General features: G+C 36.9%; 1 protein-coding gene across 1 annotated transcript in view; it reads right to left on the reverse strand.

Annotated features, from left to right (window-relative positions):
* CERS3 (ceramide synthase 3) overlaps positions 1-14,729 on the reverse strand; it is a 98,467-nt gene extending 83,738 nt beyond the window's left edge. Inside the window, exon 1 of the mRNA XM_029238507.1 lies at positions 14,557-14,729. Coding sequence (XP_029094340.1) covers positions 14,557-14,729 — 173 coding nt within the window. The remainder of the gene's footprint in view (positions 1-14,556) is intronic.
* Positions 14,730-15,104: the final 375 nt, after the last annotated feature.

Genomic DNA, 15,104 nt, shown 5'->3' on the forward strand with positions numbered 1-15,104 from the left:
CTTCATGTGGATTCAAGTTAATGTCTGTGTCCTCTAATTTCAGCCTGTAGGACTCCCTTTAGTATTTCTCATAGGGTAGGTCTGCTTAGCAACAAATTCTTCCAGGTTTTGTTTATCTGGGAATGTCTTAATTTCTCTTTCATTTTAAGGATAGTTGTGCTTGGTTGACAGTTTTTTCTTTCTTTTTATTTGTCCTCCCATTGCCTTTGGCTTCCATGGTTGCTGATAAGAAATCAATTCAATCTTACTGAGGATCCCTTTTATGTGATGAGATGCTCCTTTCTTGCTGCTTTCAAGATTCTTTCTTTGTCTTTCAACATTTTGCTTATGATGTATCTAGATATGGATCTCTCTAAGTTCATCCTACTTGGAATTTGGTTAGCTTCTTGGATATATAGATTAATGTTTGTCATCAAATTTGGGGAAATTTTTAGCCAATTATTTCTTCAAATATTTTCTATCCTGTTCATTTTCTCCTCTTCTTCTGGAGTTCCTGTTATGCATATGTTGCTGTGCTTGATGGTGTCCCACAGGTCTCTGAGGCTCTTTGTTTTTCTACATTTTTTTTTTCCCTCGGACTGCTGACTTTTTCTTTTGCCTGCTCAAATATGCTGTTAAGGCCCTCCAGTGAATTTCTTTTGCCTGCTCAAATATGCTGTTAAGGCCCTCCAGTGAATTTTTAATATAAGTTATTGTACTTTTCAAGTCCCAATTTCTATTTGATTTCTTTTTATAATTTTTATCTCTTTATTGATATTCTTAATTTAGTGACACATTGTTCTCATTCTTTCCTTAGTTTTTAAGCATGGTTTTCTCTAGTTCTCTGAACATATTTAAAATAGCTGACTTAAAGTCTTGTCTAATAAGAAGTCCAACATCTAGGCTTTGTAAGGGACACTCTATTGATTGCTGTTTTTTTCCTGTGTATGGGCCATACTTTCTTGTTTCTTTGCATGTCTTATAATTTTTTGTTGAAAAGTGGACAAGTTTAATAATATAATGTGACAACTCTGGAAATCAGATTATCCCCATACTCAGAGTTTGTTGTTGTCCATTTGTTTGTTTACATTTTTGAACTGATCTGTAAAGTCTGTATTCTTTGTCATGTGTGGGCACTAAAGTATCTATTAGGTTAGCTTAGTGGTCTCCTAATGATTAGACAGAGATTTCCTTAAATGCCTGGAACCAATAAGTCTTCTAGTGTTTACTAAGGGGCTCTGTGTATGTTTCAGGGCACACCTTCAACACTAAGATAGTGGGCAACTCTGCCTTAGCCTTCACTTCCTGTTTGCACAGAGCCTCAAGGTCATCCAGAGGTGAGAACTTAAGGTCTACTAAGGTCTTACCTGAGCATGTGGATGGCCCTGGGCATGCCCAAAGCTCTACAAATTCAAGTGGTCTTCTAATTTCCAAGAATAAATCAGGGCTTTTCAAAACCCCCTATGGACATATCATTTCCCAGCTTATCCTTTAAAAAGAAAAGCTGTTAGTTTATTCTTTGCCCCAACTGCTATCCATTACCTCAGGTAGTTCCAAAGTTAATCAACTGCATTTAATTGTTTTAGACAAGCACCCTTCTTCTCCCCAAGGAAAAAGGCAAACAAAGACAGCTTGTGAGTAATGCCCTTCCAGGGAACCACCAGACAGGTCAGATAATGACAGCTCTCTGGGAATGATGCTTTGAAGGAGCTCCAACTCTGTTCTGCTTCCTTCAACGGCTGCCAGGCTGCTGGTTTCCACTGAAATTGTGGGCTGTTGGTTTTTCAAGACTATCACAGAGGAAGAAAGGTAAGGACAGAAATAGGGCAAGTTAAAATGCCACAAAGCTTGCTGTTCTTTCCAACAGTCAGCTATTTTTCTTAAATAACACTCTCCAGATTGCTGCAAGTCTTTGGCTAATTCTAAATTTTGAAAAGTTGATCTTGACAATTTTTGCTAGTTTTCTGATTTTAGGAAGGAGAAAATTTTCAGAGGCCTTTACTCTGACATTTTTGTTAACTTTCAGTGTGTAGTGGTTTTAATTTGCATTTTGCTAATGACTAATGATGTTGAACATCATTTTATGTGTTTACTTGCTATTTGTATATCTCCTTTGGTGAGGTTTCTGCTCAAATATTCTGCCCATTAAAAAAATCAAGTTATTTGTTTATTATTGAGTTACATATTCTGAATTTAATATATTATTGAGTTATATATTCTGAATTTAAGTCCCTCATCAGATATATGTTTTGTTCACATTTTCTCCTAGTCTGTCTTATCTTTTAATTTTACTGACATCTTTTAAAAATAACAATTAATGCATTTTTACAAATCATATAATTCACCATTTTCAAGTATACTACTCAGTGATTTTTTTCTTTTTTATTAAATTTACCAAGCTGTACATTATCACCATGAGTCAGCTTTAGAACATTTTCATCATCCCACTATAATACCTCGTACATATTTACTTTAATCCCTCTTTCCTGTTAATCATGCCACAGGCAGTCACTAATCTACTTTCTGTCTTTATAGCTGCACCTTTTGTGGATATTTAACATAATGGAATCATACAATATGTGGTTGCTTGTGCCTGGCTTCTTTCATTGAGTTTAATGTTTTTGAGATACATCAATGTATTTGGACGCATTTGGAGTTCAGTCCTTTTTATTGCCAAATAATCTATTGTATAGATACACATACATTAACAATGTCTTTTGAAGAACATTTTAGCAATTTAACAAGAGAAATAAAAGCATATGCCCAAATTCTTCTATTCAAATATTCAGAGAAGTTTTATTCATTATAGCCAAAAACTGTAAAGAATCCAAATTTCCATCAACTAATTAAAGGATAATAAATTGCAATATATCAATATGTTGAGACTACTCAGAAATGACAAGGAATCATTGATACATATAATGACATGAAAAAAATCTCAAAAGCATTATGCTAAGTGAAAGAAATCAGACACAAAAGACTATAATCTATATGATTCCATCTATAGGAAATCTTAGAAAAGGCAAAATTATACTGACAGAAAGCATTTTAGTGATTGCGAGGAGATAGTAAGTAGGAAGAGGATTAACTGAATAGGGTACCGGGGTGTTTTCAGCCAATGGAAATCTCCTATATCATAATCGTGGAGATAGTTACATGACTGTATACTTTTGTCAAAATGTGTCAAATTTTGGATGAACTTTCTTGTATGTAAATCATACCTCAGTAAAGATGATTTTTTAAAAGCATGGTATGTCCCTATTCTCCCTTCATTTCTAACAAAGGCTCCATTGTCTGCCGGGTCAGGCTTTTCTAGTACTTACTTAAAAGTTTCTGTGTTTAATTAAATGCTGGAAATTTTAGTTATGAATGATCATTAACCCTTAAATTCATTGTTTATAACCACGGAGTTGAATAACAGTTTTCCTAGGGACTTCCCTGGCGGTCCAGTGGTTGAGACTCCACACTCCCAATGCATGGGGCATGGGTTCGATCCCTGATCAGGGAACGAAGATCCCACATGCCACACTGCATGGCCAAAAATAAAAAAATAAAAATAAAAAAATTTTCCTAAAATACTCTGATAAAATATATAAGCCAATCCAACTTCCAGATGGCCTAAGTTCTCCTGAAAATGACCTATACATTTCAGAGACATAAAAAACAAACTTATTATGCACCATATGTACACAGAGCAATGTGGATAGATCATAAAGCACAGTGCTGTATTAAAAAAAAAAAGAAGATATGGAAGAAGGTCTTCTTACTATACCATTTATGTCAACTAACAATACATGTACTTTATGTTCATACTCATGTTTGACTGGGTTATACAAACAAAAAGCCATCAAATACCTACAGCAAGAATGGCAACAGGACTAGGAAATGAGAATAAAAGGTAGTTAATGAAAAAGTTAATTCAAATCAGTCAATCAATCAAAAGAGATCTAATACAGACCAAAGACATGCTGTGGTTCAAGGAATATGATTAATTCCCCCTCTGCATAAAAGTTCCAAATAAAACAAAAACTTAGATGATCTTAAAACTAACAAAGACTCAAAAAACATATATGACAGGATTTTGGATAAATAACAGAATTGGGTCATTTATCTAACCTACTAGTTAAAAATTTTTATTGGAGAAAACACTCACTGTCTTTACTAGTAGAATAATGCAAACACAAAATGGTTTAATATGGCAGGGTTTTCAATCACACTCACTCAATGTTATCTCCTCAAATATTAGAAATGAAGAAATTACCAAAAATAAAAAAGCAAAGCAGGATTAAGAAAAGAAGATTTATTCAGTAAGGGAATACAACCAATCTCAAAGCCAGACGAAGTATAACATTCCCCTCTAGAGAGTCATGTGAGAGATAAAGGGTGGATAAGTATACACAATGGATAAAAATACATATCCTTAGCATATTTGCGGATATGAGGATCATATCTACAGTCAAAGCATTAATTTAAAGAAGACTTGTTCCTTGGCAGGTACGGCGCAAATTATGCGGTCTCATCTGATCCCAGCAGGTCCGGGCCGAACCAGTGCCTAGCAGGTTCGAAGACAAGAGAGCCATGTGGATGAAACACTCTCGGTGCTGCAGCCAGGAGTCAGTGCTGTGCCTCTGAGGTGGGAGAGCCAACTTCAGGACACTGGTCCACAAGAGACCTCCCAGCTCCACATAATATCAAACGGCAAAGAACTCCCAGAGATCTCCATCTCAACACCAGCACCCAGCTTCACTCAACGACCAGCAAGCTACAGTGCTGGACATCCTATGCCAAACAACTAGCAAGAAGGAACACAACCCCACCCATTAGCAGAGAGGCTGCCTAAAATCATAATAAGTCCACAGACACCCCAAAACATACCACCAGAGGTGGACCTGCCCACCAGAAAGACAAGATCCAGCCTCATCCACCAGAATACAGGCACTAGTCCCCTCCACCAGGAAGCCTACACAGCCCACTGAACCACCTTTAGCCACTGGGGACAGACACCGAAAACAACGGGAACTATGAACCTGCAGCCTGCAAAAAGGAGACCCCAAACACAGTAAGATAAGCAAAATGAGAAGACAGAAAAACACTCAGCAGATGAAGGAGCAAGATAAAAACCCACCAGACCTAACAAATGAAGAGGAAATAGGTAGTCTACCTGAAAAAGAATTCAGAATAATGATAGTAAAGATGATCCAAAATCTTGGAAATAGAATAGAGAAAATGCAAGAAACATTTAACAAGGATCTAGAAGAACTAAAGATACAAGCAACGATGAACAACACAATAAATGAAATTAAAAACACTCTAGATCAGGCTTCCCTGGTGGTGCAGTGGTTGGGAGTCTGCCTGCCGATGCAGGGGGCGCGGGTTCGTGCCCCAGTCTGGGAGGATCCCACATGCCACGGACTGGCTGGGCCTGTGAACCATGGCTGCTGAGCCTGCGCGTCTGGAGCCTGTGCTCCGCAAAGGGAGAGGCCACAGCAGTGAAAGGCCCGTATACTGCAGAAAAATAAATAAATAAATAAAATAAAATAAATACTCTAGAAGGGATCAATAGCAGAACAACTGAGGCAGAAGAACGGATAAGTGACCTGGAAGATAAAATAGTGGAAATAACTACTGCAGAGCAGAATAAAGAAAAAAGAATGAAAAGAACTAAGGACAGTCTCAGAGACCTCTGGGACAACATTAAATGCACCAACATTCGAATTATAGGGGTTCCAGAAGAAGAAGAGAAAAAGAAAGGGACTGAGAAAATATTTGAAGAGATTATAGCTGAAAACTTCCCTAATATGGGAAAGGAAATAGTTAATCAAGTCCAGGAAGCACAGAGACTCCCATACAGGATAAATCCAAGGAGAAACACGCCAAGATACATATTAATCAAATTGTCAAAAATTAAATACAAAGAAAACATATTAAAAGCAGCAAGGGAAAAACAACAAATAACACACAAGGGAATCCCCATAATGTTAACAGCTGAACTTTCAGCAGAAACTCTGCAAGCTAGAAGGGACTGGCAGGATATATTTAAAGTGATGAAGGAGAAAAACCTGCAACCAAGATTACTCTACCCAGCAAGGATGTCATCTAGATTTGATGGAGAAATTAAAACCTTTACAGACAAGCAAAAGCTGAGAGAGTTCAGCACCACCAAACCAGCTTTACAGCAAATGTTAAAGGACCTTCTCTAGGCAAGAAACACAAGAGAAGGAAACGACCTACAATAACGAACCCAAAACAATTAAGAAAATGGGAATAGGAACATACATATCGATAATTACCTTAAATGTAAATGGATTAAATGCTCCCACCAAAAGACACAGACTGGGTGAATGGATACAAAAACAAGACCCATATATATGCTGTCTACAAGAGACCCACTTCAGACCTAGAGACACATACAGACTGAAAGTGAGGGGATGGAAAAAGATATTCCATGCAAATGGAAACCAAAAGAAAGCTGGAGTAGCAATTCTCATATCAGACAAAATAGACTTTAAAATAAAGACTATTAGAAGAGACAACGAAGGACGCTACATAATGATCAAGGAATCAATCCAAGTAGAAGATATAACAATTGTAAATATTTATGCACCTAACATAGTAGCACCTCAATACATAAGGCAAATACTAACAGCCATAAATGGGGAAATCAACAGTAACACACTCATAGTAGGGGACTTTAACACCCCACTTTCACCAATTGACACATCATTCAAAATGAAAATAAATAAAGAAACACAAGCTTTAAATGATACATTAAACAAGATGGACTTAATTGATATTTATAGGACATTCCATCCAAAAACAACAGAATACACATTTTTCTCAAGTGCTCATGGAACATTCTCCAGGATAGATCATATCTTGGGTCACAAATCAAGCCTTGGTAAATTTAAGAAAATTGAAATTGTATCAAGTATCTTTTCTGACCACAACACTATGAGACTAGATATCAATTACAGGAAAAGATCTGTAAAAAATACAAACACATGGAGGCTAAACAATACACTACTTAATAACGAAGTGATCACTGAAGAAATCAAAGAGGAAATAAAAAAATACCTACAAACAAATGACAATGGAGACACGACGACCCAAAACCTATGGGATGCAGCAAAAGCAGTTCTAAGAGGGAAGTTTATAGCAATACAATCCTACTTTAAGAAACAGGAAACATCTTGAATAAAAAACCTAATCTTGCACCTAAAGCAATTAGAGAAAGAAGAAAAAAAATCCCAAAGTTGGCAGAAGGAAAGAAATCATAAAAATCAGATCAGAAATAAATGAAAAAGAAATGAAGGAAACTATAGCAAAGATCCATAAAACTAAAAGCTTGTTCTTTGAGAAGATAAACAAAATTGATAAACCATTAGCCAGACTCATCAAGAAAAAAAGGGAGAAGACTCAAATCAATAGAATTCGAAATGAAAAACGAGAAATAACAACTGACACTGCAGAAATACAAAGGATCATGAGAGATTACTACAAGCAACTCTATGCCAATAAAATGGACAACCTGGAAGAAATGAACAAATTCTTAGAAAAGCACAACCTGCCAAGACTAAATCAGGAAGAAATAGAAAATATGAACAGAACGATCACAAGCAATGAAATTGAAACTGTGATTAAAAATCTTCCAACACACAAAAGCCCAGGACCAGATGGCTTTACAGGCAAATTCTATCAAACATTTAGAGAAGAGCTAACACCTATCCTTCTCAAACTCTTCCAAATATAGCAGAGGGAGGAACACTCCCAAACTCATTCTATGAGGCCACCATCACCTTGATACCAAAACCAGACAAGGATGTCACAAAGAAAGAAAACTACAGACCAATATCACTGATAAACATAGATGCAAAAATCCTCAACAAAATACTAGCAAACAGAATCCAACAGCACATTCAAAGGATCATACACCATGATCAAGTGGGGTTTATTCCTGGAATGCAAGGATTCTTCAATATATGCAAATCAATCAACGTGATACACCATACTAACAAATTGAAGGGCAAAAACCGTATGGTCATCTCAATAGATACAGAGAAAACTTCTGAGAAAATTCAACACCCATTTATGATAAAAAAAAACCCTGCAGAAAGTAGGCATAGAGGGAACTTTCCTCAACAGAATAAAGGCCATATATGACAAACCCACAGCCAAAATCGTGCTCAATGGTGAAAAACTGAAAGCATTTCCACTAAGAAAAGGAACAAGACAAGGTTGCCCACTCTCACCACTCGTATTCAACATAGTTTTGGAAGTTTTAGCCACAGCAATCAGAGAAGAAAAGGAAATAAAAGGAATCCAAATTCGAAAATAAGAAGTAAAGCTGTCACTTTTTGCAGATGACATGATACTATACATAGAGAATCCTAAAGATGCTACCAGAAAATACTAGAGCTAAGCAATGAATTTGGTAAAGTAGCAGGATACAAAATTAATGCACAGAAATCTCTGGCATTCCTATACACTAATGATGAAAAATCTGAAAGTGAAATCAAGAAAACACTCCCATTTACCATTGCAGCAAAAAGAATAAAATATCTAGGAATAAACCTACCTAAGGAGACAAAAGACCTGTATGCAGAAAATTATAAGACACTGATGAAAGAAATTAAAGATGATACAAATAGATGGAAAGATATACCATGTTCTTCGATTGGAAGAATCAACATTGTGAAAATGACTCTACTACCCAAAGCAATCTACAGATTCAATGCAATCCCTATCAAACTACCACTGGCATTTTTCACAGAACTAGAAAAGAAAATTTCACAATTTGTATGGAAACACAAAAGACCCCAAATAGCCAAAGCAATCTTGAGAACGAAAAATGGATCTGGAGGAATCAGGCTCCCTGACTTCAGACTACACTACAAAGCTACAGTAATCAAGATAGTATGGTACTGGCACAAAAACAGAAATATAGATCAATAGAACAGGATAGAAAGTCCAGAGATAAACCCATGCACATATGGTCACCTTATGTTCGATAAAGGAGGCAGGAATGTACAGTGGAAAAAGAACAGCCTCTTCAATAAGTGGTGCTGTGGGCTTCCCTGGTGGTGCAGTGGTTGAGAATCTGCCTGCCAATGCAGGGGACACGGGTTCAAGCCCTGGTCTGGGAAGGTCCCACATGCTGCAGAGCAACTAGGCCCATGAGCCACACTACTGAGCCTGCAAGTCTGGAGCTTGTGCTCCGCAACAAGAGAGGCCACGACAGTGAGAGGCCCGCACACCATGATGAAGAGTGGCCCCCACTCGCCACAACTAGAGAAAGCCCTCGCACAGAAACGAAGACCCAACACAGCGAAAAATAAATAAATAAATAAATTAAAATTAAAAAAAATAAAAATAAATAAGTGGTGCTGGGAAAACTGGACAGGTACATGTAAAAGTATGAGATTAGATCACTCCCTAACACCATACACAAAAATAAACTCAAAATGGTTTAAAGACCTAAATGTAAGGCCAGACACTATCAAACTCTTAGAGGAAAACATAGGCAGAACACTCTATGACATAAAACACAGCAAGATCCTTTTTGACCCACCTCCCAGAGAAATGTAAATGAAAACAAAAATAAACAAATGGGACCTAATGAAACTTCAAAGCTTTTGCACAGCAACGGAAACCATAAACAAGACCAAAACAGAACCCTCAGAATGGGAGAAAATATTTGCAAATGAAGCAACTGACAAAGGATTAATCTCCAAAATTTACAAGCAGCTCATGCAGCTCAATAACAAAAAAACAAACAACCCAATCCAAAAATGGGCAGAAGACCTAAATAGACATTTCTCCAAAGAAGATATACAGAATGCCAACAAACACATGAAAGAATGCTCAACATTATTAATCATTAGAGAAATGCAGATAAAAACTACAATGAGATATCATCTCACACCAGTCAGAATGGCCATCATCAAAAAATCTAGAAACAATAAATGCTGGAGAGGGTGTGGAGAAAAGGGAACACTCTTACACTGATGGTGGGAATGTGAATTGGTATAGCCACTATGGAGAACAGTATGGAGGTTCCTTAAAAAACTACAAATAGAACTACAATATGACCCAGCAATCGTACTACTGGGCATATACCCTGAGAAAACCATAATTCAAAAAAGGTCATGTACCAAAATGTTCATTGCAGCTCTATTTACAATAGCCAGGACATGGAAACAACCTAAGTGTCCATTAGCGGATGAATGGATAAAGAAGATGTGGCACATATATACAATGGAATATTACTCAGCCATAAAAAGAAACGAAATTAAGCTATTTGTAATGAGGTGGATGGACCTAGAGTCTGTCATATAGAGTGAAGTAAGTCAGAAAGAGAAAGACAAATACCATATGCTAACACATATATATGGAATTAAAAATAAATGTCATGAAGAACCTAGGGGTAAGACAGGAGTAAAGACACAGACCTACTAGAGAATGGACTTGAAGATATGGGGAGGGGGAAGGGTAAGCTGTGACAAAGTAAGAGAGTGGCATGGACATATACACACTACCAAATGTAAAATAGATAGCTAGTGGGAAGCAGCCGCATAGCACAGGGAGATCAGCTCGGTGCTTTGTGACCACCTAGAGGGGGGGGATAAGGAGGGTGGGAGGGAGGGAGACGCAAGAGGGAAGAGATATGGGAACATATGTACATGTATAACTCATTCACTTTGTTATAAAGCAGAAACTAGCACACCATTGTAAAGCAATTATACTCCAATAAAGAAGAAAGGAAAAAAGAAAGAAAGAAAGAAAGAAAGAAAGAAAGAAAGAAAGAAAGAAAGAAAAAGAAAGAAAGAAGGAAAGAAAGAAAGAAAGAAAGAAAGAAAGAAAAAAGAGAAATAATGGTCCTGTTTGTTAACATGTCCAGGCTTCAAGGACAGAATAACATTTTCAGTAGAACAGAGGAAGTATATAAGTACAGTTTTCTACTTTAGCATTATCCTTTCATTTCAAAAAAATCTAGAAAATCAATCAATTCATGTTATGTTAAGTGTAAATAAATATGAATAGGTACTTAATTAAAAACCTGTTTTGAAAAAGGAGAGAATAAAGAAGCACAATAAGTATTTGATAAACTGAACTGAAAAGAAGAGGGAAATGACAGATCTTAGCTCTAGAAGGACCTTAGACTAAGATGAAATTTCCTGAACTTTCATTTTATTGATATAGAATAGAAGGGAAAAGTCCAAGAGGAAGAAAAGAGAACGTGAACTTCTGCTCCCATGTAAATGGTTCAAAGTTAGATTAATTACCAGGAAATGAGTCTCAGGTTTGCTACTACAGCAGAACTGAGCCCTCAGATGGCCTCATTCAGACACCCACATAGCCCGCTCTTTCTTTAGCACTACATCAGTTACCTGTGAGCCAAAAGCCAAGGAATCCCAGAGCACTACCCCCCACATATTTTTTTTTCCAATATTGTTTTGTAGAATAAAAAAGAAGGCAGGCCTAGGCAGATATTAAGCATGTGAGGGCTTCCCTGGTGGCGCAGTGGTTGAGAGTCCGCCTGCCTATGCAGGGGACGCGGGTTCATGCCACGGTCTGGGAGGATCCCACGTGCCGCGGAGCAGCTGCGCCCGTGGGCCATAGCCGCTGAGCCTGCGCATCCGGAGCCTGTGCTCGGCAACGGGAGAGGCCACAGCAGTGAAAGGCCCGCGGCCCTCGTACCACAAACTTCTCCTAAGCAGAAACAATAGCCTATTGCCATTAAGATTGATTCCCATTTCTTAAGGTTTGAAAGGCTCTTTGACCAGATTTAATTAGAGGGTTTTATATGAGAGAACAAAATATCTGAAGTAATGCAAGTCTCAGATAACATTTAAGTCCAATGTACTATTTTGAGACTGTTTCAATTGAAGACGGTTAGCAACAATCCTTTTTCAACTCCTGTAAACTGCTACACCTACCCTTCTTTAAAGAATCCCATCATGCCCTCATGTTGCTCAGTGGAAATGGTAGAGGTGGGGTATCTATTCATTGTACCATTAAGTAAAAGCAAAAAGATTACCTTCTGATTTTACCACCCCCATCCCTGCCTTGGACTCTTCCAGGACCATAATTTACTCTGAGATAATGTGCTTATTCCACAAGTGCTTAAATTTGAGTAGCTTAGATCCTCTCTAAATCATACTTCAGACACAAAAAAGAGTGTATAGAAGAGTCTGGATATACTAGTTAAAAATTGTTATTCTAGACCCCTCCCCACCAAAAAAATTAAAACATAAGGTAAAACTTGTAAGGAAAGGAAATTCTAAATACAAAGCAAATGTCAGTCACTTTCAAATGATCTACTTGTTTGTTCTTTATCCATCTGTCTCTCTACTCCTTTCTGGGAAGGGCCCTTACTTCCTCATCTTAAATGGCTCCTGGTTAGTACTAAAAGATAAAAATAAGCCAGCCAAATCACAACTCCTGGTCACTTCCTAGAATGAGGAGGTGTAACACAAACACAGTCCAGGACAAAAGAAGGAAGCTTTCTTGTGATACATATACCATAGGATATGCTGAAACACTGTGTCAAATTTATACGAATTTTTGATAGTTAAGAAAAGTTCACATTTGCTATCATTCCCTTAAGCCATGTCTTCTATACTCCCAAAGGATATTAATTTACTCTCTTTTGCCACCAGGAGTATTTCATTGTGAAAGTCCAAGAAGTACTGGTACAGGGGAAAATAAAAACCCAGCAACCCTGAACCTGGTGTCATACCATGGGGATTAAAGTCCCAGATCTACTCCCGACATACTAACCATGTGACCTTGGCCATCTCACTTACCTCTCATTTTCTTGACTGAGATCACACCACTTATGATTTTCTGTACCTCTTAAAATATAAGTTTCTATTCAAATGCAAGGTGTAAGTAATATTTTATTTATGATCTAAGTGGTTTAGTCTAAGGCAAAAGATATAGAAGCCCTGAAAAAATATAAACTTATACTTCAAAAAGCATGATCTTGCTCCCATGTTAAATTTTCCTTCCTTCTATTGCATTAAAAGAAATATGAAAAAAAAGAGAGATATGAGATTAGTGGAGCAACACATAGTTTTCTGTAGTGTCATGGGATGGAAAAAACTAAGGGTGAGTAATTGGTAGTTAAAGTTATAAGGAGTTACAAAAGACTATACTTAACCCCTTGAGAAGAAGCAAGAATGGTCCTACGAATTAAAAGAAGATTGGATTCCTTCCTGATAATTGTTGGAGAGGCCAAGACCAGGGCATAACAAGTTGGTCCTCCACAACTATGCTGCTTTGGCAAACAAAAATTTTTCTAGTTCACTGTCTGATCAAAATGTTAAAAATGGATCTGTCCACCAAAAAGTAGGAAATCTGCAGTGCAAATAAGTAGAGGACCTGGATGACAAGTTCAAAGATCACCAGACACTCTGCAGGAAAAGCAAGTATTTCAGGACAGCAGAGTAATTTGCTAATTTGGAAGTGCAGTGGCACAATGCTACTTTATTTAGGCATTCTTTGACAAATCCAAACATGTGAGTAAAAGTAAAATTAACTGTCAAAAAGGAAGAACATTTTCAAATGTTCTCAGCTAGAGCTTAGTGGTATTGAGGGGCTTTCTTTTCCTCCCAATAGCAATAGCACATTGTTGGCCCAAGTGAAGCTGTTATTTGTACAAAAACCTTTTGGACAATCCATGAAACAGAGTTGGTCAAACTAACTCTTGAGATAAGGACCCTGCAAACGGTTATGAACATATGATCTGCATTACAGTTAGTCTTGGACAAAATGATCTTTATCAGATTTTGTCTTAAGTTTATCCAAGTCTTGACATTTGAATATTGTTTTTGCTCCAAAAAAATTAATGTGCTAATAACAGTTTTTTGAAATAGAGACAACTACAGAGATTATAGATGAACATTTATCTTCAGTTATCATAACACTAGTACAGTTTTAATAGAAGGTTGGAGGTAATATCTATTTAAATTAAATTAAGAAAAAGAAAAGAAGTTTACTTTTTCTGAGAAAGCAAATTGATATTTTTCTTTGATTTCCTTATACCTTGGAATGAAGGTCTGCTATTAAAACTTTCAATAAACCTTTAAAGTAAACTATACTATAAAGCAATATTAAGTTTGGTCTTTAATGAGCCATTTTTGCTATTTTATAGGCATTCAAAAATGATAATGCATCCCCAAATGATAATGCATCCCCTAGTCATACTCTCCTAATACTGCCAACAAAGACATGGGGATGCATATCCATTGTCAGACAACATGGTACATGGAACATGAGCTGAGTTCTTGTACCGTCATTGACACTAATAAGCTCTGTGATCCTTAACCTCTCTTGATCTCAATTTTCTTCATTGTAAAACTAATGTACTTGAGGAGATTGTGTTTCTAATTTTTATTTGTTCAGTCTAGATAATATTTAGTGTGCATTTAATTTCATGAACTCCCCTAAGAATCTGTAGCCCATTAGTGGTGACCTCCGAACAACACATTCTTTAAGAATCTTACCAAAATTCTTTATTCTAGAGGTGGGGCAAAGAAGGGGAATGGGGAGGAAAGACATACAAACACTACTTACTTTTCAAAAAAATGTCTGATAATTATCAAGCCAAAAGCATATGGAATGGTCATACATAAATGAGAGGGTTTCACAAAGACGAGTCCATCATGATCTTCAAGATCTGACCACTTTATTGTTGGAGGAAGCCAGAATCTTTCCAACCAAAACCATTCTTTAAACATCTGAAACATTCTAGAGAGATGGAAAAAGAATACATTAGACTTATAGAACAAATACTTAAAATTGAGACAACATTGACACCTTTAATCAAAATACCTAAACCCGAGAGTTTAGAACACAGGGTACTACTATTGAACAGAATGGAGTACTATTATTTACCGGGCTTCATGGAGCTTCATTGCATTAAACAGGAATTACTCTGCCAACACTCTCAGAAGAATTTCGGCTGTGGCATGGCAAGCTGAAGTTTGATACACCACTGTTCACACTCTTGGCACAACATGTGTTAATATTATGGGTATGTGTCTTCCTCTTATATGTTTCTATCATATGAAAATTAATCTAACAATAATCTCTACAACTCCAACATGCCAAAGGCCAACCTC

Source organism: Monodon monoceros, unplaced genomic scaffold (genome assembly GCF_005190385.1).
Source record: "Monodon monoceros isolate NGI ecotype Baffin Bay Population unplaced genomic scaffold, NGI_Narwhal_1 Super_Scaffold_21, whole genome shotgun sequence".
Taxonomy (NCBI): Eukaryota; Metazoa; Chordata; class Mammalia; order Artiodactyla; family Monodontidae; genus Monodon; species Monodon monoceros.